Source organism: Nansenia antarctica (genome assembly GCF_963989245.1).
Source record: "Nansenia antarctica genome assembly, chromosome: 20".
Classification (NCBI taxonomy): Eukaryota; Metazoa; Chordata; class Actinopteri; order Argentiniformes; family Microstomatidae; genus Nansenia; species Nansenia antarctica.
In genome coordinates this window covers 13,017,855-13,043,964 of record NC_137693.1, presented here as the reverse complement: position 1 = coordinate 13,043,964, position 26,110 = coordinate 13,017,855, and the positions used below count along the sequence as shown (strand labels likewise).

Genomic DNA, 26,110 nt, shown 5'->3' with positions numbered 1-26,110 from the left:
GTGGGATGTGTAGTAGTTCAAAGTTCTCTGTTGTTCACCATCATTTCAGTCATTTCTTGACAAAAAAAGGTCATCAGTAAGTGTCATCATTATATAAATAGAAAGAGAACTGATTATATTCCTATGGTTACCATCATCACCGTCACCATCATCATCACCATCATCATCATCATCATCACCATCACCATCATCGTATTAGGGGAAATTCAATGACCTGATATAGGCTAGGTTCTAGAGGGATAGTTCACATCCCTGGAGTACAGAGAGAGAATACATAAATGTTTGTTGATCACTTAGCATTAAGTGTGAAACCACCAGAATGCCACTGTAGTACCCCATTAATAGCGAAGTAAGCGAACTTTGTAAATCTGACATAGTTGTATATGACATATGTATCCCTGTAGAAAACGTATCCTATGTTCACACCCATTATGGATGATGGGCGGTGCGATCATCCTACCTCTCTCAAGAGCTCATGCGAGATCAGTGTTGCGATCCTCCTCCTCTAAACCGCTCAGTTTCCCTCGAGCCTAATGTGCAGTTGGTCTATTGCTCTTATGTCATTAGTGTGATTTCCTCAAACAACGTCAATTCACAGATCGATGGTTGTTCTAAAACTCAGGAGTGCTCGCAAAAGACATTATGCACTTCTGTGTTTGAGCGTCTTCTGCTTTATCATGTACCGATACCTCGGGTAAGTTTGAATACATTATGTGTTTCAATGCTCATTTTTGTTACCTAATACTTTTTATTGAAGAAAATGAAGAACTTGTTATAGAGTAACAATGTTGTTATGAAATGATCAGCTGTTGGTTTGTCTGTTATTCAAAACTGCACATTATTGGAGGCAACTAAAGACAATTTATCTTAACTTGGCAAGTGGTTTACATGAATTATGTTGCTACTTGAATTATAACTGAAGGCAAGGCCAAACCATCCTCCACTGCGGTCTAATTAATAATGGGTGGACACAGTTGTATGTAGTTCTATTGTTGGATGGTGTTTGTAGTTGGATCTAGTTGTTTGTAGTTATTTGCAAAGTTGTATGTCTGCTGTCAGTTTGCATGTTATCCATTCATACTTAATCATACCTTATCTGGAATTCCAGAAATCTAGTGGTCTCAAGATTTCTTCAAGCACACAAGGCTATGGCTTAGAGCAGCGGAGAGTAACTTGATTGTGTGTGATTCAAATCACTTTGGTATGACCCATTATTCTCCAGTAGGCCTATGCTTTCAGGAGGAATGAGAATGAGCAGGAGAGTGGGGTTGAGTGCCAACTCATCCCAGTTCACCTTAGAGGGAAAACCATTTCGTATCCTAGGAGGATCCGTCCACTATTTTCAGGTTCCCAGAGCCTACTGGAGGGACCGCATGATGAAAATGAAGGCCTGTGGCATCAACACTCTCACTACGTATGTACCATTTTCTTATCTATTTCACATCATCATGACCCTGATCACTTGTTGGACAGTAATAAGGAGCATCCTGTTTGTCTTCCAGATATGTGCCATGGAGTTTACATCAGCCAGAGAGAGGGGTTTTCCAGTTCCAAATGCAGTTGGATTTAGAGTAAAAACGTCCCCGCTACTCTCACCACTTAGTGCAGGCTTATGTACATGTAGGCCTATAGATCTTTTGTCGAAATTGTATGTCCCCCTGTATCATTATGGTACCTTGGAATTATTTCAACAGCTTCTCAAAAAAAATAATATGAAGAGTTTCTTTGCTAAATGAATTAAATCAACCATTTTCAAAGATTAACTTTATTTCTTATGAATGAATGAATGAATGAATGAATGAATGAATGAATGAATGAATGAATGAATGAATGAATGAATGAATGAATGAATGAATGAATGAATGAATGAATGAATGAATGGTCTTTATTGTCATTAATACAGTACAGGTACCATACAATGACATTTAGGAGGGTGCTAAGGAAAAAAATAAATAAAATAATACTAAAAACAAGAAGGGAAAAGAGCTGAAGGGAAAAGAGCTGTCATGTCATAAAACTCCTTTATGCTAGATTTGAAAGGACAGTAGCAATGTTAGATTTTTTCTTACATAATCATGAAGTTGTAATCAGTCTTGATTATTTTAATGTTTATGCTAAATGTGTTCTATTTTATAGAAAACAAGCAATAGAGGAAAATATACCTAAATCCATTGAAAGCTTGGAGCTTTTTTATTGCTCTGTGTAACTTATAATAATAATACTCTAATAATAATACCCAGCATCTTTTCTCTCGCCTGGTGATATTGCTTGGTCTGAAACCTATTGGGAATTTCCTCCTTTGATGTTTGGATTTACCTGAGCTCTAATGCTCATGGGAGCATGCAGCAGATGCACTCACCTGACAACAGCCGCATTTCAACAACAACAGCACTTGGCGTGCAATTAATGACATTGAGGAGATATGTTAAGCGTAGCTAAGCAGAGGTCGTCCTATACCTATAGATCCTATAGGTCGTCCTATACCTCATTCAATGACATATTATTATCTCTCCTTGAGCTTATGTAACTAGCAAAGGCAAATATTCTGTGACTTTGTTAAGTTGTGACCAAATTCACACTTTCAGATTCTCTGACTACAATATGTTATACATGATCTGTGTGCAGGTGAGGTATTATAAGAGATGTTGGTGAATGTTCTCTTCACCCTGTCTTCGTTTCCCAGAGCCTACATTAACTTGGCTGCTGAGGTGGGCCTCTGGGTGATTCTACGTCCAGGACCATACATTTGCTCCGAGCTAGACCTAGGAGGACTGCCGAGGTCTGTCTGTTTTTAACTTCTGTGCTATTGTCGTCTGATTTGCAATTGTCGTCTGATTTGCTATTGTCGTCTGATTTTTCAAACCACTACCGAAGCTTTTGGAGTTTTGTGGTGTGACCTACACAAGTTATTCTCATTTGTATTTAATTTTCAGAGATACAAATAGCCTACACCTCCACCAGCAGCCTCTCACCACAAGTCCGCAAAACCCTATCAGCCTACGTTTTAGTAGAGAAGGAACATTATTAAGGCAGCATTCCTAAGGAAATTCAATAAAGAGGTCGAAGAGTATAAATACGTTAACACAAAGGTCACATGATCTACCAACACAAGGTGCCATTTCAATGTCATGTGCAGCCAGGAGCTAGGATAAACAAGCTACTGGAGGGGTGCTGTCCTATCTACTGGCTCTCCTGCTCTGTCATGAAATAAATAGTGATGAACAGTGAATTGCACTTAAGCACCCACACATTGTTCTACCTCACTGTGAGGAGTCTGTTACTGTACCTACTGCAAACAATTATGTCTCTGTCTCTTTTTCCACCTCTTAAGTTGGCTTCTTCGTGATGGAAGTATGAGGTTAAGGACTACTTATCCAGGATTCACTGAAGCAGTCGACACATTCTTTGACAAGCTCATTCCAAAAGTGGTCCCAATGCAGGTTGTTTTTAAATTGTTATTGTATTTACCTTTATAGTTGTCATTTATTTGTTAGTTGTAGAATTTTCCTTGTATATCATTGGAAAATGTATTTTGTTAATTTTTCAGTTTAAGAAAGGAGGCCCCATAATTGCTGTACAATTGGAAAATAAATATGGATCATTTGCAATGGATACCAGTTACATGCCTTTCATCAAAGAGGTAATAGGTTTACAATTGAACACCCACCCCCACACACCCACCCACACACACACACACACACACACACACACACACACACACACACACACACACACACACACACACACACACACACACACACACACACACACACACACACACACACACACACACACACACACACACACACACACACACACACACACACACACACTCACTCACTACAGATATCACTTGAGACCCAAGTGAGCCCTCATAACTAAATAATACAAAACACACACATCAGGGAAGAGCTGAGCAATAATTTAAAAGTGTTGTTCACATTTTTGTTCACATGGTTGTTCACATGATTGTTCACATGGTTGTCACTTTTGGTGTTTTTCAAGGCTTTGCAGTCCAGAGGGATGAATGAGCTCCTGCTTACATCAGATAACCATGAGGGGCTAAAGGAAGGGGGCATAAGTGGAGGTACAGTATATGTCATTACAGCACACTCTCACTCACATAATGCTAACTTGAATATTATCTGTGTCCACATTTAGTAATCAAGTTCCAAAGTGGTTTTATACAGTATGTATTTATGTCATCCTCTCTTTTAGTAATCAGAACAGTAAATCTTCAGAAACTCAATCAGGGGGACATACAGTATCTGAATGCTATACAGGTACATACAAAACGTATTTTCCACTACTTTTCTGTACTTCAGAGTCATTAGAATGCCCACTTTTGAACGTGTTTATATCAAAGTACTCGAATAATAATACTATAATACTAATACTAATACTATACAATACTATAATGTAAACATTGAATACCCCTCATGAACAGATATTGTACCAATTGTAATTGATCAAGAGTATGCTGTGTGCACCTGATAAAAGCTTGTTTGGAATTAAGGACTTTGGGAGCAGCAGATTCCATTTGGAAGGCTTTTCTTCATTATGTGATTACTGTTATTAGTGAAGGATGTGCACATAGAGACCATATATATACAGTTAGGTCCAGAAGTATTTGGACAGTGATTTTGACATAATTTTGGCTCGCTGTGCCACCACAATGGATTTTAAATTAAACAATTAATTGCAGACTTTCAGCTTTAATTCAAGGGGTTGAACAAAAATATTGTATGAAACATTTAGGAATTGCAACCATTTTTATACACAGTCCCCTATTTTCAGGAGCTCAAAAGTAATTGGACATAATCATAAATAAAAATGTCTTTGTCGAGAATCCTTTGCAGGCAATGACTGCCTGAAGTCTGGAACCCATGGACATCACCAAATGCTGGGTTTGCCAGGCCTTTACTGCAGCTGTCTTCAGTTGTTGTTTGTTCGTTGGTCTTTCTGCCATTAGTTTTGTCTTCAGCAAGTGAAATGCATGCTTTATCGGGTTGAGATCAGGTGATTGACTCTGGCCATTGCAGAATATTCCACTTCTTTGCCTTAAAAAACTCCTGGGTTGCTTACGCAGTATGTTTTGGGTCATTGTCCATCTGTATTGTGAAGCACCATCCAATCAACTTTGCTGAATTTGTCTGAATCTGAGCAGACAGAATATCCCTAAACACTTCAGAATCCATCCGTCTGCTTCTGTCTTCTGTCACATCATCAATAAACACTAGTGACCCAGTGCCATTGAAAGCCATGCATGCCCATGTCATTACAATGCCTCAACGTTTTTCTTCACAGATGATGTGGTATGCGTCGAATCACGAGTCGTTCCAAGCCTTCTCCATACTTTTTTCTTCCCATCATTCTGGTATTTAGTTTCATCTGTCCAATGGATGCTGTTCCAGAACAGGGCAGGCTTTTTTTTAAAATGTTTTTTGGCAAAGTCTAATCTGGCCTTTCTATTCTTGAGGCTTATGAATGGCTTGCCTTGTGGTGAACCCTCTGTATTTGCTTGTGTGAAGTCTTTCCTTTATGGTACACTTGGATAATGATATGCCTACCTCTTGGAGACTGTTCTTCACTTGGCTGGATGTTGTGAAGGTTTTTTTTTTACCATGTAAAGGATCCTGTGATCATCCACCACTCTTGTCTTCCATGGACGTCCAGACCTTTGTGTGGTGCCGAGCTCACCAGTGCGTTCTTTTTTTCTCAGAATGTACCAAACAGTTAATTTGGCCACTATTAATGTTCCCGCTATCTCTCTGATGGATTTTCTTTATTTTTTTGCAGCCTAAGGATGGCCTGTTTCACTTGCATTGAGAGCTCCGTTGACTGCATGTTGTGCGTATACAGCAACAGCTTCCAAATGCAAATGCCACACTTGGAATCAACTCAGACCTTTTACCTGCTTAATTGATAAAGAAATAATGAAGGAATAGCCCACACTGGCCCATGAAACAGCTTTTGAGTCAATTGTCCAATTACTTTTGGTCCCTTGAAAAAGAGGGAGCTACATATTAAAGAGCTGTAATTCCTAAACCCTTCTTTCAATTTGGATGTGAATACCCTTACCCTAAAGCTGAGAGTCTGCATTTTAAGCCCATATTCATTATATAACTGTAACTTGAAGATGTTTTGGTAAACAGTTAAAATAACACAAATTCTGTCTGTGTCCAAATATATATGGACCTAACTGTATATATATATATATATATATATATATATATACTGTATGTTACGGTACATGTGGGAAAACGGTACATGTGGGAAAACTAGGGTTAGTGTTAGGTGCTAGGGTGCTACGGTTAAGGTTAGGGTTAGTATTAGGGTTAGGGGTAGGGTTAGACATGCCAGCATGTACCAAGTGGACGTAGCACCTAACCCTAATCCTAGTTTTCCCACATGTACCGTAACATATATATATATCTCTTACGGTACATGTGGGAAAACGGTTTATGTCGGCATTTCCTGGGACATGCCAGCATGAACCGGTGGCTTGGTACATGCTAGCATGTCCCGGGACATGCCGGCATGTACCAAGTCGACGGTTTATCCTACTTACCAACGACATGAATAATTAATCTTGTAAGAGGCGACATAGTGGCTGCTCTCCATGTCAGATGAATCTTCTCGACGTCTGACCGTCTGATCATCATTATCAAAGCTAATATCTCCTCATATCCTTCTCAGTATCATACATGTTCTTTGCAATGGTGGAAATAAATAAAAAGAAAGAATCAAGCTCAACAGCTCAACTGTGTGTCAACTGCGTCGTATTCTACCCCCCCCCCCCCCCCCCTTAAACAAGAAATTGTTTATTGTGTTTATTTTCAACGGTTGCTTAAAGTTTAGACCGTAATGTTCACCAAACAAGGCCAGTGCTCCGCTCCCGCGCCACAGGGAGCCTTTAGGCGTGCGTGCATCAAAGTGAGAGGAGCGCATTTCGGGAACTTGTTGACACACAGTTGAGCTGTTGAGCTTGATTCTTTCTTTTTATTTATTTCCACCATTGCAAAGAACATGTATGATACTGAGAAGGATATGAGGAGATATTAGCTTTGATAATGATGGTCAGACGGTCAGACGTCGAGAAGACCATCCTGTGAACCATATGAACCATCCTGATGGTTTATGTCGGCATTTCCCGGGACATGCCAGGATAAACCGTCGACTTGGTACATGCCGGCATGTCCCGGAACATGCTAGCATGTACCAAGCCAACGGTTCATGCTGGCATGTCCCGGGAAATGCCGACATAAACCGTTTTCCCACATGTACCGTAACATGTATATGCACATCCATGCACATCCTTCACTAATAACACTAATCACATAATGATATATATATATATCATATATATATATCATTATGTGATTACTGTATATATATATATATATATATATATTGATTGCTCTATTCATGACAGCCCAATAGTCCCACCATGGTGATGGAGTACTGGACTGGCTGGTTTGATGTGTGGGGAGATCTTCACCACGTCCTCGCTCCAGAGGGTAAGATGTCAGTTTTCCTCATTAATATTTGCAGATATATAATATATATACATTAAAGTCCATCAACTTGTCATGCTGCTGCATATCATGTTTTGGACTTAGTTGTTAATCATACACATTTGTTTGTGAATGTCTCCAAATAAAAAGTTATTATTATTATTATTATTATTATTACTGTAATAATAGAGAATGTCTTCTTTGTGTACATATAGTCTCTACTGTGTGTCAGATATGGTCTCTGACTGTCTTTGTTTGTCAGATATGGTCTGACTGTCTGTGTGTCAGATATGGTCTCTGACTGTCTTTGTTTCAGATATTATCTCTGCTGTGGACTGTCTACTGTAATAATAACCATAATAATAAAACCCATCTTTTTAAATATTGCCTTTAAATGACTAAATTATGATTATATAATGATTGTAGCACTTTGAGCTGCAATGTTTGCAGGAAAGGTGCTATACAAATAAACAGTTATTATTATTCTTTATTATTTTATTATTTTTTTTATTATTATTACTGTAATAATAGAGAATGTCTTCTGTGTGTCAGATATGGTCTCTGACTGTCTTTGTGTGTCAGATATGGTCTGACTGTCTGTGTGTCAGATATGGTCTGACTGTCTGTGTGTCAGATATGATCTCTGACTGTCTGTGTGTCAGATTATTCTCTGACTGTCTTTGTGTGTCAGATATGGTCTCTGACTGTCTTTGTGTGTCAGATATGGTCTCTGACTGTCTTTGTGTGTCAGATATATTCTCTGACTGTCTGTGTGTCAGATATGGTCTCTGACTGTCTTTGTGTCAGATATGATCTCTGCTGTGGACTGTCTACTGTAATAATAACCATAATAATAAAACCCATCTTTTAAATATTGCCTTTAAATGACTAAATAATTAAATTATGATTATATAATGATTGGAGCACTTTGAGCGGCAATGTTTGCAGGAAAAGTGCTATACAAATAAAACGTTATTATTATTTATTATTATTTTATTATTATTATTATTACTGTAATAATAGAGAATATCTTCTGTGTGTCAGATATGGTCTCTGACTGTCTGTGTGTGTCAGATATGGTCTCTGCTGTGGACTGTCTACTGTAATAATAACCATAATAATAAAACCCATCTTTTTAATATTGCCTTTAAATTACTAAATAATTTAATTATGATTATATAATGATTGGAAAAGTGCTATACAAATAAAAAGTTATTATTATTATTATTTATTATTTTATTATTATTATTACTGTAATAATAGAGAATGTCTTCTGTGTGTCAGATATGGTCTCTGACTGTCTTTGTACAGATATGGTCTCTGACTGTCTTTGTACAGATATGTTCTCTGACTGTCTTTGTACAGATATGTTCTCTGACTGTCTTTGTACAGATATGTTCTCTGACTGTCTTTGTACAGATATGTTCTCTGACTGTCTTTGTACAGATATGGTCTCTGACTGTCTTTGTACAGATATGGTCTCTGACTGTCTTTGTACAGATATGGTCTCTGCTGTGAGGGAGATTCTCAGAAGGGGCTGGTCCATCAACCTGTACATGTTCCATGGAGGGACTAACTTTGGCTTCATGAGCGGAGCCCTGGCTAACCCCTCCTACAAGGCCCTCATCACAAGTTATGGTTAGTCCTGCTGCTGTTTTCATCCACATCCAAGTCATCTTAGCATACACAAACATACTATTTGCACTGCAACGTGTTTCTTTTGTTGTGTTTTTTCTTTTACAGGGACACTTCACAAATTGTTAACATCACGTTCATTCTATCCAGGACCACGCCAGTGTCTGCATATGTAAAAACAGTGATTTTCATCAAAAAGGTCCTAAGAAAATGTATGCCATGAATATCATGTAATTGGAGGTAAAAAAAACACCCAAAAAACATATTTGGGGGTATTTTTGGGGTATTTTCAGAAACTACAGGCCAGTGGGAGGGTGTTTGTGTCTGTACTTTTGAAAATGTAAATCAAAACCCAAACCCGTGAACTTCTTTTTACCCTCAATGATATCATTATTCCTGAGGATCTTTTGTCATATCTTTTGACTAGCATGAAGCGCAGAACATTTCTGTTTTCACGCACATAGACACTGGTATGGTGCTGGAAATATTGATCTTTGATTTGATTTGAATTGTATTTTTCTCGAACCGTTCAACTATAAAAACACAAATTTGTAATAAAAAAAATAAAAATAAAAAATTTAAAAGAAAAGAAAAGAAAAGAAAATACAAATAAAATAAGATATCAATTAAAATAAAATATATCTTCCTAGACATGGAAGTAAGTCAACAATGGTTTTGTTCGAGAAGGGACAGAAAGAAGCAAAGCGTATCTGGTCCTGCCCCTTCCTTACAATATAATATTATTATGCAATAAATTATCTATCAATATCAAAAAATAATATACCTATCCACTATAGCAAAAGATAACTAAATAATTAAAAAAATACTAGTTCACGTTATTTTCAAGCTCCTCTAACTTATATTTATCAAATAATTCCTGTTTATATTTGCTTTTAAACATTTTAATAGTATTACTTGTTTTTATTGTTACATCAAGGCCATTCCAAATGGATACCCCATTTGCATGTGATGTTAACAATGGGTGTGTAAGGTGTCCCTTTAAACTCTAACATCATCTTTGATTAGTGAAATATGGGTTGTTTGCAATATTGTAGCACACTAGTACCAGCCATCTATTTAAAATAGGATGTTTTCTCTCAGTTCTTTCCTAGACCTGTATTACACTTTTCCACCACTAAGTGGCCCTCTGGGTTTACTCATCTTTAGAAAATTCCCCAGTCCCTGATGATTGTTGTCTTGTAGATTATGATGCACCTCTGTCTGAAGCTGGAGAATACACTCCAAAGTACCACCTGATCAGGGACCTATTCAGTCGGTATCACAGTAAGTTGTATCACTTAAACGTACATTGAATTAATCAAGAATTAATCCTCAACTTACAAATATGAAGAGCATATGTGAGTGTCTCTCTCTCCTTGGCCTTGTTTGTCGGAGGTGAGAAGCTCCCTGACATGCCGGCCCTGCACTGGAGGGAAGCCTATGAGCCAGCCATCATGTACCAACACCTCTCCCTGTGGGATGCCCTGAGCTTTGCTGAGGAGGTGTGTGTGTGTGTGTGTGTGTGTGTGTGTGTGTGTGTGTGTGTGTGTGCGTACGTGCGCGCGTGCGTGTGCGTGTATGTGTTTGACACTCTGACATCTTATTCTTCAGGAGAGATAAATATTTTTTGTCCATCTCTCTCCAGCCTTTTAAATCACCCATTCCAGTAAACATGGAGAATCTCCCGGTGAACAACAGGAATGGACAGTCCTATGGCTACACCCTCTATGAGACCACCATCACCAGTGGAGGCTCCCTCAAATCAGGAGACAATGTACGGGACAGAGCCCTGGTGAGTAGAAGCACCCTCAGACACAATGGTATCAGTTGACTCATCATACATTCGGACAGCTTAACCATGTGATTATTTTATTTTATTTTTATAATTTGTATCCCAACGTACTTGGTCTGCTGTTCGAAATATACTTGAACTAACATACCTCTACTCTCCCCACAAATCACAATATGATTCTGGCAGTAATGTCATAATCTGATAGCATATTGTAAGGTCTATGACACTTGGCTAGCCATGACTTCGTTTCGAGTGATTTCAGGACCAGACTAGCTTCGAAGCCGTACCCCTTGATTCCAGCATGCATTGCGAATCATCTACAGAAATGTTATGTAGCTCTATTCAATGCGGAAATGTCATTTTACTTTCTCTGTAATTACTTATTAATAAAGACTTGAAAAATTATGATAACCATCTTATTATCTTAGTTTAATGTCATTTCAATGCATTATAGACCTTTTCTTTACAACAAGCATAACAAAAAAATCGCTGTTATGCCGAGGTGCCTATGCTTAACATAGAAAGTTCCACAGTCCAGCGTGCTCGGGTTTATCAGTAGAGGACTGGTAGCCTACCTGATCACTTCCATTAGACTACCAAAGCAGGACACCGGAGCACTCATATCTGCACGTTTGTCACAGGGTGACAGACAGTCACCCTGTTCCTCTGCCCCGGCGTCAGTCCAATGGAATCTTCAAGCACAGCCTTCCCCATAGAAATACATCGGTGCGCGATTAACATTTCAGTGATGTACAGTACAATCATGTTTATTTAGAAATAAATTGTGGTGTTTGACAGCGGATGATGGTAGACATATTTAATGTAAAGTTATCTATCTAAAGTTATCTATCCACAGGCTGATATGTGCATAATAGGCGCGAATCCCCCCCCCCTTGGTGGTATATGACGCTATAGTTGTATTGCGGCATACCAAAACAACTCGCAATCTAATCCGAGCAGTTGATATTATGTAATATTATCGATGGATGTGCCATTTTTGATGGAGGGCAGTGAGCGGGAGACTCATCAAGGACATGTAGTTAATTAATGCAGTGGACAGCGGCTGTTTCTCCAGCGTTCCTGTCACTTCGGATTTCGGAACGTCATAAAATTAAATCTGTAAGTCATGCATTTTTCCATGTTTCCCATTGATGGTATATGACGCCGTCAATTTAACAAAAGTTCAGCCGCGAAGTTGTTGCACTGTTGTTCTAAATCAGTGCAGACTGGCAGGGTAGGAGCACAGGTTTCATACAGGTTAGAGCGCTGTTATTCTGTCATGGTCTGATAATGAAGCATTGTTCTTTTTTATTTGATGACTTGTTTGATCGATTGATAGCGTAAAAGTGAAGTTGTGAATGAGTCGCGAGCGTCAATGCTTTTCTACGATACTACTGATGACGTATCAGTCTTGAAGGGTTGTCCCATTTCATAGGGGTAGATTTCAACCCCGATGGCTTGTGGCTCTGTTCGAAGGCCTTGGCTCGAAATCGAGTCACACTCGAAAACGAGCCATAGGGGTAGAAAAGGGATTGATTGATTGATTGAAAACTTTATTAGAAGATTTGCAGAAGTAGGTACATGAAAGTACATATTACATACAAGGTCAACTAACAGGATAAAAACCCAAGAAAGCCACTGGCTTATTTCAATTGGGGTCCTTGATGGGAATCGGGATTGGGCCTTAGTCTTAGTCTTTAAATGAAAATGCATGTTAGTTTTAGTCACACTTAGTCAATTTTATCCTTCTTAGTTTTAGTCTAGTTTTCGTCGAGGAAAACTCATAACATTTTAGTCTAGTTTTAGTCAATGGAATTCATTACATTTTAGTCTAGTTTTAGTCACATTTAATAGTCAATTTTATAGCGACTTTCAACTCCTTTCCTTCCCTTCTTCCAGCGTTGTCTACAACAGCATAATAGTCCAGTACCCGAGTTGTTTATTCAGTTCTACTTACTGCTTGAGTGTGTTGTTCAACGACAATCGTTCATGTCCTTCATTAAACGTTTAGCTTTGTCATTTGATACGCCGCCTACGACTCCCGTCTCTCGGCACTACAATATATAAAAAGTCTTACAGCAACATTTGATTTAACTGTTTATGTAATATTCTTACCGTAGCTGGATATCTAGCTAGCCTCTCTCTCTCATCGATGCAATGCTGCTGTGTTGTCCTCGGTTAGGGTTAGGTTTGTCCTGTTCTTCCCAGCTATTTTGAAGCCACATCGTTTCTCTTCAGTTATTACGGTGCATTGTGTTTTATTTTCTGTTGCGTTATAATTAAAGTGTGTCCATATATCTATTATTTTCTTTCTTCCAGTACCAAATACCAATACCAACTGCTTGTGCTTGAACTTAAGCCATCGTGTAGCCGTTTGCTTTGGCGCACTTCTTTCATGAATGAGTGCGCACGCGCGTCTGGGCATGAATGAATGAGTGCGTGGAGGCTGGATAGACCAGGCTACAACCAAGAATGCACTGCACTCGAAAAGATAGTTCATAAAAAATGTGAATGTCCGTTAGTCCACCACAAACATTTTAGTTTCGTCTTAAGGCCCTTGCACACCAACGCGTTTTTTACGCGCGTTTTTTACGTCCGTTAAAAAAATAAATTAGAGCTCATGTTGTGTCAACCACGCTTGCACACCAATCCGTAATAATTCGTCCGTCAAAAAAAAAAACGCAACAGGTTCGATTTTCTGCGTTTTTCGCGTCCGTCAAAAGCCTTTTGAGAGTTGTTATTGACCACTCCGCCATGGTATAGACTGGGACACGTCGTCAAATTAGAACTTTAGGACAGTTGGATTAATGTTTACAGAAGTACATGTCTCAAGTATTATCTCGCGGTTAGTCGAGTGAAAGAAAAACAACATACAGATGATAATTCACACAATATAATACCACGAAAGCGTAAGGCACTAAACAATAACATTCAGTTGGGCAGCATCACTAAACAATAACATTTATTTGGGCAGCATCCTACTCAAACTCAGGCAGAAGGGCAGGGTCCGGGCAGGTTCACACACTGTCACAGACTGTCAGTGCATCATACATCATTCAGCATGGTTAGGTATAGGCTGGCTATATATAGCTGTTTCTTTTTCTATTCTACTATTCTATTCTACTTCTGCTGTCTGCGAAACCCTGGGTATGCACCCCCCTTCCCGCGTCCCTGATTGAATGCCGAATGCATTTTCTGAGATGCGGCGCTCTTGACAGGCGGAGGTTGAAGACGCGCTTGTCCTCTTCAAAAAAAGTTCGCAACGTAAAAAAACGCAACGGACTCCGCAACGGACCGGTGTGCAAGGTCTCGGTGCGTAACGTTTTTTTCGGATGAAGGATTAAAAAATACGCGTGCGTAAACGCACGCATTGGTGTGCAAAGACCTTTAGTCTCGTCAACGAAAGTCAAAATAGTTTAGTCACAGTTTTTATTTTCAAAGACACATTTCGTCACGTCAACGTCACGTCTTCGTCATGGGAAAAAAGTTTGTTAACGCATATTCTTTGTCAACATTTTCGTTAACGAAATTAACACTGATTGGAAGCATGTATTTAACAGAAATACTGTTGTTTCTAGGTGTTTGTGGACAGACATTTCATTGGCGTTTTCAAGCACCGGAGCTTGGAGCTATCGGTTCCTGATGGAAAGGTATCCAGAGGAGGCTCTCCAGAGGAAATATGACTGTTTAGCCCACAATGCAATGTTTGATGTAATGGCAATAATAAATGCTGAAAAGCTTCTACAAGACTAGAGAGAGCCAAAGACTTATTTCTAATTACAGGTAAAACGCACATTAAGCTTACTGGTGGAGAACTGTGGCCGAGTGCACTATGGAAAAGCTCTAGATGAACAACGCAAAGGTACGTCCACTCAGCCTTTGAATCAAAATCATATCGACCAATATCATAACAGCAAACAATGATGAATATAAATGTGATTCTATTATTATTATATATATTTTTTAAATCTTTCGTAGGTCTGGTAGGGGACATTTTGTTGAACAATACTCCTCTGAGGGACTTCACAATATACAGTCTGGATATGAAACCCAACTTTATTGATAGGTTTGAATACTTTATTCAATTGGCACTCAGAATATATCAATGATATACTGGATTTGCAAAAATATTTAAAATCCTCTGTTTCAGCCTAAACCAGGCACCTTGGAAAACTCTTCCGCACATCCCCAGCTTTCCTGGATTCTTCATGGGGAGACTGTTTGCGTATGGCTATCCAAGTGACACTTTTGTGAAACTGCCAGTAAGTGCACTGCATATATAGTACTTGATGCCTGATTTACTCTTCACAGTATACACTATATGGACAAAAGTATTGGGACACCCGAACATCACACCCATATGTGCTTGTTGAACTGGGATTCCAAAACCATGGGCATTAATATGGAGTTGGTCCCTCCTTTGCTGCTATAACAGTTTCCACTCTTCTGGGAAGACTTTCTACTAGATTTTAGAATATGGTTGCGGGGATTTGGTCCCATTCAGCCACAAGAGCATTATTGAGGTCGAGCACTGACACTGTTGGGGTGAGAAGGTCTGGCTCGCAGTCGGCGTTCCAATTCATCCCAAAGGTGTTGGATGGGGTTGAGGTCAGAGCTCTGTGTGCAGGCCAGTCAAGTTCTCCCAGACCAAACTCGTCAAACCATGTCATTATGGACCTCACTTTGTGTATGGGGGCATTGTCATGCTGAAACTGGAAAGGGCCTTCCCCAAACTGTTCTCTAGATCACATTGTATGCTGTAGCATTAAGATTTCCCTTCACTGGAACTAAGGGGCATAACCCATACCATGAAAAAAGCCCCAAACGATAATTGTGTCCTCATACTTTTGTCCATATAGTGTACCTCTTTTTTTCTTTCTATTACCTTCTATTTAGTCTATAGTCTATCTACTTCAAAATGATATGCAGAGTTAAAAAATAAATGGTATGCCAGTTTGTTGACCAGGATAGTAATGTCTACAGGGCTGGAGTAAAGGTGTGGTCTTTATTAATGGACTGAACCTGGGTCGTTACTGGTCCATTGGCCCCCAGCAAGCACTCTACCTCCCAGGACCCTTTCTCAACAGTGGAATCAACCAGGTACAGCTACAAGCCTGGGTTATCTCAATATCCAGTGTATGACTGCAACCCCCTGATCCCCACCGCTGCATTGTGTTTGTTCGTCATTCAGGTCATTGTGTTTGAAGAGCAGGAAGCTGACTATAAGGTCCAGTTTGAAGAGACTCCTGATCTGGGCATGGCTGTCGACATTCAGTGACTGCATTGCCAAACTGCAAAATGTCTGCACATTATGTTAACTCATAACTCATAACTCATCTCATCCAACACAAATGATATCATTGTTTCTTGTGCTTATTTTGTTTAGACAAAATACGATTCAAACTATCTACTGGAAACTTTGAAAGAAGGGATATACAGTGAAATACAGTATACAGGTATAACAGCCCAACAAAACAAATGTTTTCTTCTTTTTTGTGTGTAACTACAATCTTCACGTTGGCTGGCCAACTAGTTACTAGACATCAACATCTGTAGTATGTGTTATTAAATGTGTCATATCATGTCAATGATAGCATTCTAGTGGTATTTAAATTGATATTAGAGGTAAATTATTAGACATAATGAGTGATCTGACTATTGATTGGCTGATACTGGTTACTGTATGTGCTTGGGCAGTTTTACTTTTAGTTTTAGTATTCACATCATTCCTTTTGAAGCACATGCTGTAGACAGCTGGCAAATATGAGTTGCTGTGCTGTGTGTGCTTTGCTATTGGCTCCCCAGAGACGAAAACCATGTGTGAAGATATGATGTGTGTTGGGTTCCACTATGTGAATAGAAAACAATGTTGTGATAATTACCATATCAGCCATCACAGTGGCAATGAACCACATCAAACAAAGAGGCAAAGACACACTTTACATAACAGACTTACTCTTTGAAATGTTATCTTTACCTCTGAATATCCAATCAAAGAGCAATCATTACTGTTTGGGGCGATAGTTAGAACATGTCTAAAGACAACAAGGGAAGACCATTAGGGAAATGGCTCATGTGACTTCTAACACTAAAAATAACATATTTACTGTATTTTCTGTGATGCATATTTTCTGTCCCCAGTTGAAAAACAACATAAACAATAGACCCTGATCTTAACTTAAAAGTGCTGAAATAAATCAGTAGTTATACATAACCAGGAAACAATGTGCAAATGAACAAAAAGACAAACAAACAACAAACAAAAGCTGGTATTACAGAATGGCTTCCTATTGTGTATTTGTGTGTAATGTAAAGCAATACAGACCTATCTGTGTGTGTGTTTGTGTGGATGTGTGTACGTGTGTGTGTGTGTGTGTGTGAGAGAGAGAGAGAGAGAGAGAGAGAGAGAGAGAGAGAGAGAGAGAGAGAGAGAGAGAGAGATGGAGGGAGGGAGAGACAGGTCGTAATTAGTTGGGTTTCGAGGTGCTGTCTGAATAGCTCAGTGTTTTACAGTGAACGTGGGGAGGGGTCATGTCCTCTCTGATCAGTGTGTCAGTCACTGCTGACTCCCGAAAGACAAGGAGCTAATTCTTCTGTGCTGCTCTGCACCCCAACAACAGTCCAGTCCAGGACAAAAGGAACCAAATCACCAGCAGACAGGGGCCACTACTGGGACAGCCACAGATTGATCCAATGCATGGTCTGGCGATATTAATTGGATGGTTGGTTTGCGTTAGCTTGGTTGAGGACACTTTCTACTGGACACTGTGTTAAGACATCCTGTTGTCTGAATGGCTTGATGTCTTTTGTCTCTGCTCTCTGGCGAGCTTTTCTTGGCACCTCTTGGCTTCCATTAGTGCTTCGAAGAGCTTAGCTGAATATTGCTATCTTCTTTGAATCTGTGCTTTGATTCTCAGTGCCTGTATTCATACATGGCTAAGTGCTGCTTAAAACTGACATATTTTCTGATTCCTTTTCAAAATCTCTCGATAGAAGTCAGACATACTGTACAGTAAATACACTTTTGACCCGTATTGGTCCATTTGGAATCCCAGCAACCGTATCACCTGTAATTATACAATGATTTGTAAAAATGCACAACCATATGAGAAAAAAAGTAGATTGTTATACTATTACAGAGATGTTTATTTTTTATAATCTGTATGCTTTTAATCATAACATTTCTGCAATACATATTGACCAGGATAGGCTTTGTTCAATTTTCATACCTCACAGGGGCTCAACAAGGCAGATTGCCACTCAAACAATGCCTCTAAGGAAAGTTAAACATTAACATATCTCTCTCATTACCTGTTTCAGAAGAAGTTTCATATCTCCACATTGGAGTCAGTGAATCCTTTCTTTCCTTCATTCACCAAAACAGGCTTCTCTGTCCTAGTGTGCCATACAAGTACCTGTCCAGAAAATAATGAGAGGAATGCTAGGTTACATGCTAGATCGTTTTCTTTGTTACTCTTGAAAGTTAATCTTTCTGCAAGCTCTGATTTATTTGTTCTTGTCTCTGGGCATTTGAGTGTTTTATTGTGGTGAGTGGAAATGTCTCACCCAGATGTCCAGGAGAACATTTGCTGGAACATGGAGAAAGGAAGCCAGGTGGGTGCTTGTGTGGGTGAATATAGTTTAAATTAGTAGCTTTCACACATTTTTGTTCTGGCATGTGGAACACATGCCTCTTTGTAAATTGTTTGATCTAAAATAAATGTGTAGAGATGATTTTGTGGAAAATAAGGTCTCAGTGGCTGAAACATGCACTACAGTAAATTAAAAGTACCTTATGCTTCTCCTTTTCCAGTAGAAAATACACAAATAGAAACAAATAAAAAACGTACATTTGATGCCACTACTTACTGTACATGGCATATGCTGTGGCTGTATGCACACTGCATGTGTTATGATTTATATCACAACATTATGCTTCCTTGTCAAGAGTGAATATAACAGGTCCCAAACATCTTTAGACATTCTGACACAATCAGGTGTACACCCCATTCTTCTCCTCACCTTAGTGCAATTAGCAGCCTTGGGCTCCAGGTCGTTGAGAGTCACCAGCTCCCGCAGTAAGCTGCTCTCCTGATATCCTCCTTTCACTCCCCGCAGTTTGAAGTAGGCCTGAGGCTTAAAGAGAATGAGTCGCAGGTTCACTGCAAACCCAGCCATGTCAATGGCAAAGGGCCGATTGGGATCAAATACAGTCTTCCATCCATACACCTTCCCCAAGGTGTTGACTTTAGGGGACTCATAGCGTAGGCCACCTACAAAGGCAACAGGCCAAACAGACACCTTCCTTGTTGATCGCATCTAGACAAGAGAAAGATAAACAAACAAAACAAAAACATTTGGACTAAGAGAAGTGGAGACATCTATTATACAGCTTGACTTCCGGTTGAGCATGAAGCCTGAGTAGCCAGGAGTAACGTGACTCCCAAACATTTTCATAAAATGTTCACATTTTGACGAGTTACAGCCTACTCTTTGACTAATCAATTTGATCTAAAAAGTTGTACAGCGTTCTATTATACCTCACAATGGCAGGTAAAACGAGTGGCTCAGCTAACACTATCAAACTACCGACCTTGTTAAAATTGTGACTTCCTTGCTGGATAAGGCTCTGGCTCCGATCAATGTGTCCCTCGGCTCAATACAATCTACAATGGACTTACATGCCCGACGAATTGACGAGGTGGAGACCGGCTTATTCAGCTACAGTGACAGGGTCATTGACTGTGGGAAATAGTGGCTAATTAAAAAAAGAAAAAGAAATGTGGGACCATTGGGTTGTGGGAACATAGGGATGACCCCACACCCTCGGCGCCGAGTTCTTCCCCACACCATTGAAGCTGGACCGCGCACACAGACTGGGGAGAGCATACGCCGCAGGAGGGAACCGCACCAGACCCCGAGCCTTCATAGTGCTTTTCCACAATTATCAGGATAAGGAACGCATTTTCGGGAGGAGAAGGGAGGATTTACGTTTCCACAGGCATAAGATCTTTCTCTACCCCGACTTCAGTGCAAGCCTGGCCCGTAGGCACGCAGCCTTCAATGATGTCAAAGCTAAACTATCCAAATGGAATATTCGCTTTGGGCTTCTGTATCCCGCCCGCCTCTGCGTTGATTTTGATGGACAAACTATTTTTTTCGATTCATCTGCTGCTGCTCAAGTTTTCTACGATTCCCATTGGAAAGACTCTGATGTGCATAATGCATAATCAAACAGCGAGGGACTCTTAAGGTAATCAAGGACAGAGTCATGCTATTTTGTTATAGGCTATTTAGCCGCTGAAATGTCTATGTATAAGTGCACATATCAGTATAAGTGTTGTGACTGTTAAGCGCATTCTTTTTGATATATTATTTGTATGGCGCTAACAATCAACTGGTCTAAACTATTTATCATTTAGCCTACTATCTTTGCTCCTCTCTCAAACTGTTTTTGACTCTGTAGTTCCCTAATTTGCTGCATTTTGCTCACCTTATCAGTCCCTCATATCTTGGTGGCAATGATTGAACTATGTGTGTACCATGCCACATATAACTCGTCATAACATGCTTATTGTGATCTGTTTTGTTACATCCATTACCTCAGGGAGCCATGCTCTCAGTGGATAGAATAGCCTGCCTGTTCTAGACTAGGCTAGTTAGTGAGTTGATGCACCGGTGGTTTTTCAAAATACAACATCTTTGTTTGGGAAAGAGAACCTAGGATGGGATTGTCTGTTTTTGGTTGTCTTCATTATGGGTTAATTTGTTGGTTATATCTTTTTTTATTTCTATTCTCTGTTTTTGTTTTTCTCTTCATCTTACTTTTATCACTGGCTATTTTACCTGTGTATTCACGAGGACCACACAGTCTTACAGTGTTCTATGCTATTTCCTATACTGCCTTCAGGGTTCGAGTTATGTGGGAGCCAATGAGAGCTGAGCTCCCATAAGGAAGGTCTGAGCTCCCATGAAAGCAGTAAAATCATACATCTGTGGGGGTCGCTAATAATACATTACCACAACCATTATTTGATCAAAAATGTCAATGTAATGAGTATTATTACAAAAGAACTACGCGCACCAGCATTAATCTCCTGTGAATGACAGTATGCCTTTGACTGCCTGCACTTTACCACCAAGACACTATGGGGCGCAGTAGAATATTGTGCAACAGCAGAATATGATCGTTGAGAGCTTGCGAACGTGATTATTGAGAAGAAAACATTCAGTAGCTAGCTATCATGCCGCCCCAAAAAAGGCCACTGCTGCCGACCGAGTCGACAAGCCTGGAAAGTTTCGGGTTTTCAACCAAGAAACCAAACTTGAATTCAGCTGCACCTGTTATGACACCCAACGTTGAAACTGTTGAAATAGCAGAGCTCAAACAAAAGCAAGTGCTTCCGAAGAAAGTAGCAGAACTCACCTCCAGTATGTATAAGGAGACAGCTAGTTTGTTCAGGGCAGCCTATACTGTCGCTAAAGAAAGGATGCCTTATACAAAACTGAATCCAATTATGAAACTTAATGAGATGAATGGCGCGACAGTTGGCCCCTGCTCACCAATCCGATCATTCATGTGCCCAGATTGTAGAGCACATTGCACAAGAGATGAAACAAATTCATTTCTAATGTCAAATCACTTGATTCCCGTAGTAGCATAACATTAGATGAAAGCACAATTCATGGACGAGCATACATGATTATTTATGTCAGGTGCGATGTCACTGGAAATGGAGATGTGGACAATGTGTCGTGCTAACAGGGAAAGTGAATGGACTGTATAGCAAAAACAACAAAATTATTGGCCGAGATACCCGTAACTATCGCTTATAGCTGTTGTTTCATGTGGTGCTGTTGATGTGGTGAAATGAGTAGCCTATGGCTAATTAAAACTTGTAAGTCCCATCGCTGTGTGGGCATGATTCGCACGCGTGCATGAGAACATTTCGCACTGTTATTTTGGAGACCCCCCACAAAGCTCAGCTTATAACTCGAACCCTGACTGCCTTCATGGCTAGTAGTCGCTCTATTGGTAGAGGGCTGCAAGGGAATTTTTCCTGGCTACATAGTATACAGGTTTTTTTTACTTTTGCCTGCTCGCGGCTCTGTCAGTATTGATTGATTGATTGACTGATTGACTGAACATTTTCATTGTGTGAAGCGCATTGAGTTGCATCTTGTAAGAAATGCGCTATACAAATAAAATTTGATTTGATTTGATTTGATTCATGTCAATCCATACAACCCTGAATTAAACAATGACTTCCATATCCATTAACTGGCAGTTTGAGGGACCATTCAGCTAGATTGATCTCCTGGAATGTAAAATCTATGAATGGGCCAGTCAAACATTCTACGATTTTTTTCTCACCTTAAAAATGTGAAGGCTGATATTATGTTCCTACAGGAAACCCATTTAAAAACAGTGGATCAGATTAGACTACCCTGAATACAAACCCTGGATCAGTCAGGTGTTTCTTTCAAAACTCAATACAAGAGCCAGAGAGCAATATTGGTGAACAAAAGGATACAGTTTATGCCCTATTGCCACTATTGCTGATCAAAACGGCAGAAAGGTAATTGTTATAGGTACTATATACCAGAACTCAGTTCTTTTAGTGAATGTCTATGCTTCCAATTGGGATGATGCCAACTTTATGGATATGCTTTTTTCCTCTCTCCCAAACCTGAATACACATCATCTTATTTTGGGGAGGGATTTAAATTGTGTTCAGAACCCTGCTCTAGACCGCTCAAACCCCAAATCATTAACTCTTTCCAAAATGTCTAGTTCTTTGTCAACCTTTATGGGAGAGAATGGGTGTGTAGACCCCTGGAGACTCTCAAACCCACTTTCAAAGTCATTTTCTTTTTTTTCACATGTTCATCACCCCTTTTCCCGAATATCTTTTTATTTTATTGACAGAGCTCTTATTAGCTCTGTCCAATCAGTTGACTATTTGGCTATTGTGATCAGTATGTGTATCAGATCATGCTCCCTTACAGTTAGATATTTCCTTTTTGATTGATTGAAAACTTTATTAGAAGATTTGCAGAAGTAGGTACATGAAAGTACATATTACATACAAGGTCAACTAAAAGGATAAAAACCCAAGAAAGCCACTGGCTTATTTCAATTGGGGTCCTTTAGTTTGAATAGTAAGCAATATCCTCTTTGGAAATGTGATGTCTCTGATAAGGTTTTCTGTGACAACATTTCAGAATCCATTGATAAATTCATGCTTACCAATACTTCTGATGAAACTCATTCAGTACTCTGGGAGACGTTAAAAGCTGTTCTACGTGGCCAGCCGGGGCGCGTCCTAACGATTCCCACCCGAGTTGGGGTAGACCACGCCCCGAGTTGGGGTAAACCACGCCAACTTCTGTAATATGTAGGGGTGTTCTCTGTATCTTGTTCTTCCGCCCCGCAGGCTGCGGTACCAATTGTATGTGTCGTTCCGCAACCCCATTGGATTTTAGCTTGTGACGTAACACGGGTGCACGATTAGATATAGCTTACCCATCTCTGTATGCAACTCGGCGGCGCTGAGTGTGCCGCGGGCCAACGGTCAATGTTCGGGCGCGGCTCTCATTGCCCTGTGGGCCCTGGAACGCGCGCCTATTCTTAGTGTCAGTGATTGTGTTTGTGTTTGATAAATAAAAATAAAAAAAACACCCCTACATATTCCAGAAGTTGGCGTGGTCTACCCCAACTGAAAATCAAGGACCCCAATTGAAATAAGCCAGTGGCTTTCTTGGGTTTTTATCCTTTTAGTTGACCTTGTATGTAATATGTACTTTCATGTACCTACTTCTGCAAACATTCTAATAACGTTTTTCAATCAATCAATCAATCAAAAACTCGGGTGGGAATCATTAGGACGCAGCCGGGCGTGGCTGTGGCGCAGGAGGTAGAGACGCCGTCTGCGCATGTGTGAGAGGTGACAGACACGAATTTGCATTCTGGTCTGAGGAAAGTTTATTCGTATTAGTGTGGCAGTGTGTGTAGCCACGCCCACCCCAGCCGTATGTAAGGAGCCACCTGCGTTTGTTTACAAGATGGAGGCTGAACCTCTCGCTAATGCTATCAACAGAATTTCATAAGCAGGCAGAAATATCGACAGTGGACAATTAATGAACTCCTTCATACTGGACTATACATAACGGGACCTCCGAACTCCGAATCTGACGATGACAAGAAGACAACAGGATTTCAGACATTGATCTCCACATCAGTTCACTATTCTTGGGACAGTCGTCTGCACAGACCTTCTGCTGTGTTCTTGGGTAAGTTTTAGTGAGTTACATGTGTTGTTTACTAGGATTTTGTGTTGTTTACTTAGATAAGCCAAACAGTTATTTGTTGTTTTGTGAGTAAGGTAGCATCAGCCCCGTTGTTAGCATCAGTTATCAGACCACCTCCCACCATCACTAATGAGATGGTGGGAGGAAGAAATACGTTGTCAAAGATAAAACATAATGAATAAATACATTTGTTGCAGACCTACTAAACATGCAACATAGTGTAATATGTTTCATGCACCATTTTAGTGTGTTTGTGTGTGTACCAGCTAGCCAAACAAGTGTTAGCTTGTTAGCTAGCTAGCTAGCTTTGTTAGAGATGTAATAGATTATAGAAAAAGTAAATGCTTTTGTAATGAACGCTAATGTTATGTGGAATCAAAAATAATGATTCATTCATTGATATGTAGATTTGCTGTAGAATAATACTGTGAATTGAAATGATTTCACTAGCCTACTTCTGTAATACAGTACACTGAGAGTCTATGGAAAACCTACACTAGAGAAGAGTCCACAGTTCTGACCTGACATCTGTGTTACAGAATGAGGAGGTGAGAGGTTCTGAGAGATGACACCTTGATGAGTCACCAGCACTTCAGGTATTTGTCATTGTCATTGTATAAGCAATTCTATTTTATGAAGATAGTAGTAGGCTATTTTGTAAAAGTGGTGTTGGTCACAGTGGGCAATCATTTTAAATGTACTGTCTTCTTTTTTTATTACAGCTTTGATGCCCAGATGGGATGGGAAGGAACTACACCGAAGTCCCACTAGATGCTTTATGGACTATAATGATAAATGCATACACACAGACACAACATTATAATTTTTTACCATTCTATTATTGTATTGCTCAATTGTATCTTGCCTAATTTTTTTCCATTGCCATGAATTTTACTCTCTTGTACTTGTAATGGGACGTAATAAAAAAAAAAAAATTTGGGGCACACATGGCAATAAAATGATGATGAATCATGAATCTTGAATTATTATTATTATTATTATTATTTAGCTATTTAAACATGTCTGCTTCCTGAGGGTTAGCTGACAACCCCACTGACAGATGACAGGTAGGTAATGACAGGTAGTGTAATGGGGGAGTGGTTGTCTTGAGGGTGTGGTTGTCTTGAGGGAGTGATTAGGGTGGAGTTAACCAGCTATTGTTCCCACCCATTACCTCTGTGAAAAACGTCTCTGAAGAAGTTTGAGGCTAGATATCTCAGTACGGTGGTTCAGGGGGTATCACCATTAAACTATCCATGACTTCTTCAACTTGTTTCAGATTTCAATGTATGACATCATTTTAAAGCTTACAATCTACCCTTTCATAATCTGGAAAAAACAGAAAAAATATTTTGCCCTAGTTGAGGACTTTTTAACCATGCCCTGTCACAGTGACAGCGTCTGATTAATAGGTCCCCATCTCGGCCATTTTGAAACCTCGCAATCGAGCCAAACAAGTCTTGTTGTGAAAAAATGTGTTTTCCGTTTTTTGGCATAGGACGACAAACGAAGCGATGAAGAACCCACTCGATATCATATCCAACAGTTTTACATTCACTAAATACCTACATTTAGTTAGCAAAGTCGGGTGGGGGGTATTATTCGTTTTAGTGTGACAGTGTGTGTAGCCACGCCCACCCCAGCTGTATGTAAGGAGCCACCTGCGTTTGTTTACAAGTTTACAAGATGGATGCTGAACCTCTCGCTAATGCTATCAACTGAATTTCAAAAGCAGGCAGAAATATCGACAGTGGGCAATTAATGAACTCCTTCATTCTGGACTATACATAACGGGAACACCGAACTCCGAATCTGACGATGACAGATGACAACGGAATGTCAGACATTGATCTCT

At 39.7% G+C, this 26,110-nt stretch overlaps 2 protein-coding genes across 2 annotated transcripts in view; one reads left to right on the top strand and one right to left on the bottom strand.

Moving 5' to 3' along the window:
- Window positions 1-602: 602 nt before the first annotated feature.
- Window positions 603-16,222, top strand: LOC308174799 (beta-galactosidase-1-like protein 2; the record flags this gene model as incomplete). The annotated part of the gene is made up of 19 exons (XM_080549908.1): window positions 603-694; window positions 1,226-1,414; window positions 1,503-1,571; window positions 2,684-2,779; window positions 3,332-3,440; window positions 3,548-3,640; window positions 4,006-4,087; window positions 4,219-4,283; window positions 7,436-7,520; window positions 9,018-9,155; window positions 10,356-10,436; window positions 10,548-10,654; window positions 10,798-10,944; window positions 14,523-14,594; window positions 14,728-14,806; window positions 14,923-15,010; window positions 15,095-15,206; window positions 15,928-16,044; window positions 16,136-16,222. 19 exons carry the CDS (start codon window positions 603-605, stop codon window positions 16,220-16,222), a joined length of 1,908 nt encoding a protein of 635 aa, XP_080406034.1.
- A 2,050-nt stretch (window positions 16,223-18,272) lies between these two features.
- The window catches only part of b3gat1b (beta-1,3-glucuronyltransferase 1 (glucuronosyltransferase P) b), a gene marked incomplete at both ends in the record, with an annotated part of 47,140 nt that continues 39,302 nt past the window's right edge, over window positions 18,273-26,110 (bottom strand). The window contains 2 exons of the mRNA XM_080549624.1: window positions 18,273-18,359; window positions 18,967-19,263. Of these exons, the coding sequence (XP_080405750.1) occupies window positions 18,273-18,359; window positions 18,967-19,263 (384 nt within the window). The remainder of the gene's footprint in view (window positions 18,360-18,966; window positions 19,264-26,110) is intronic.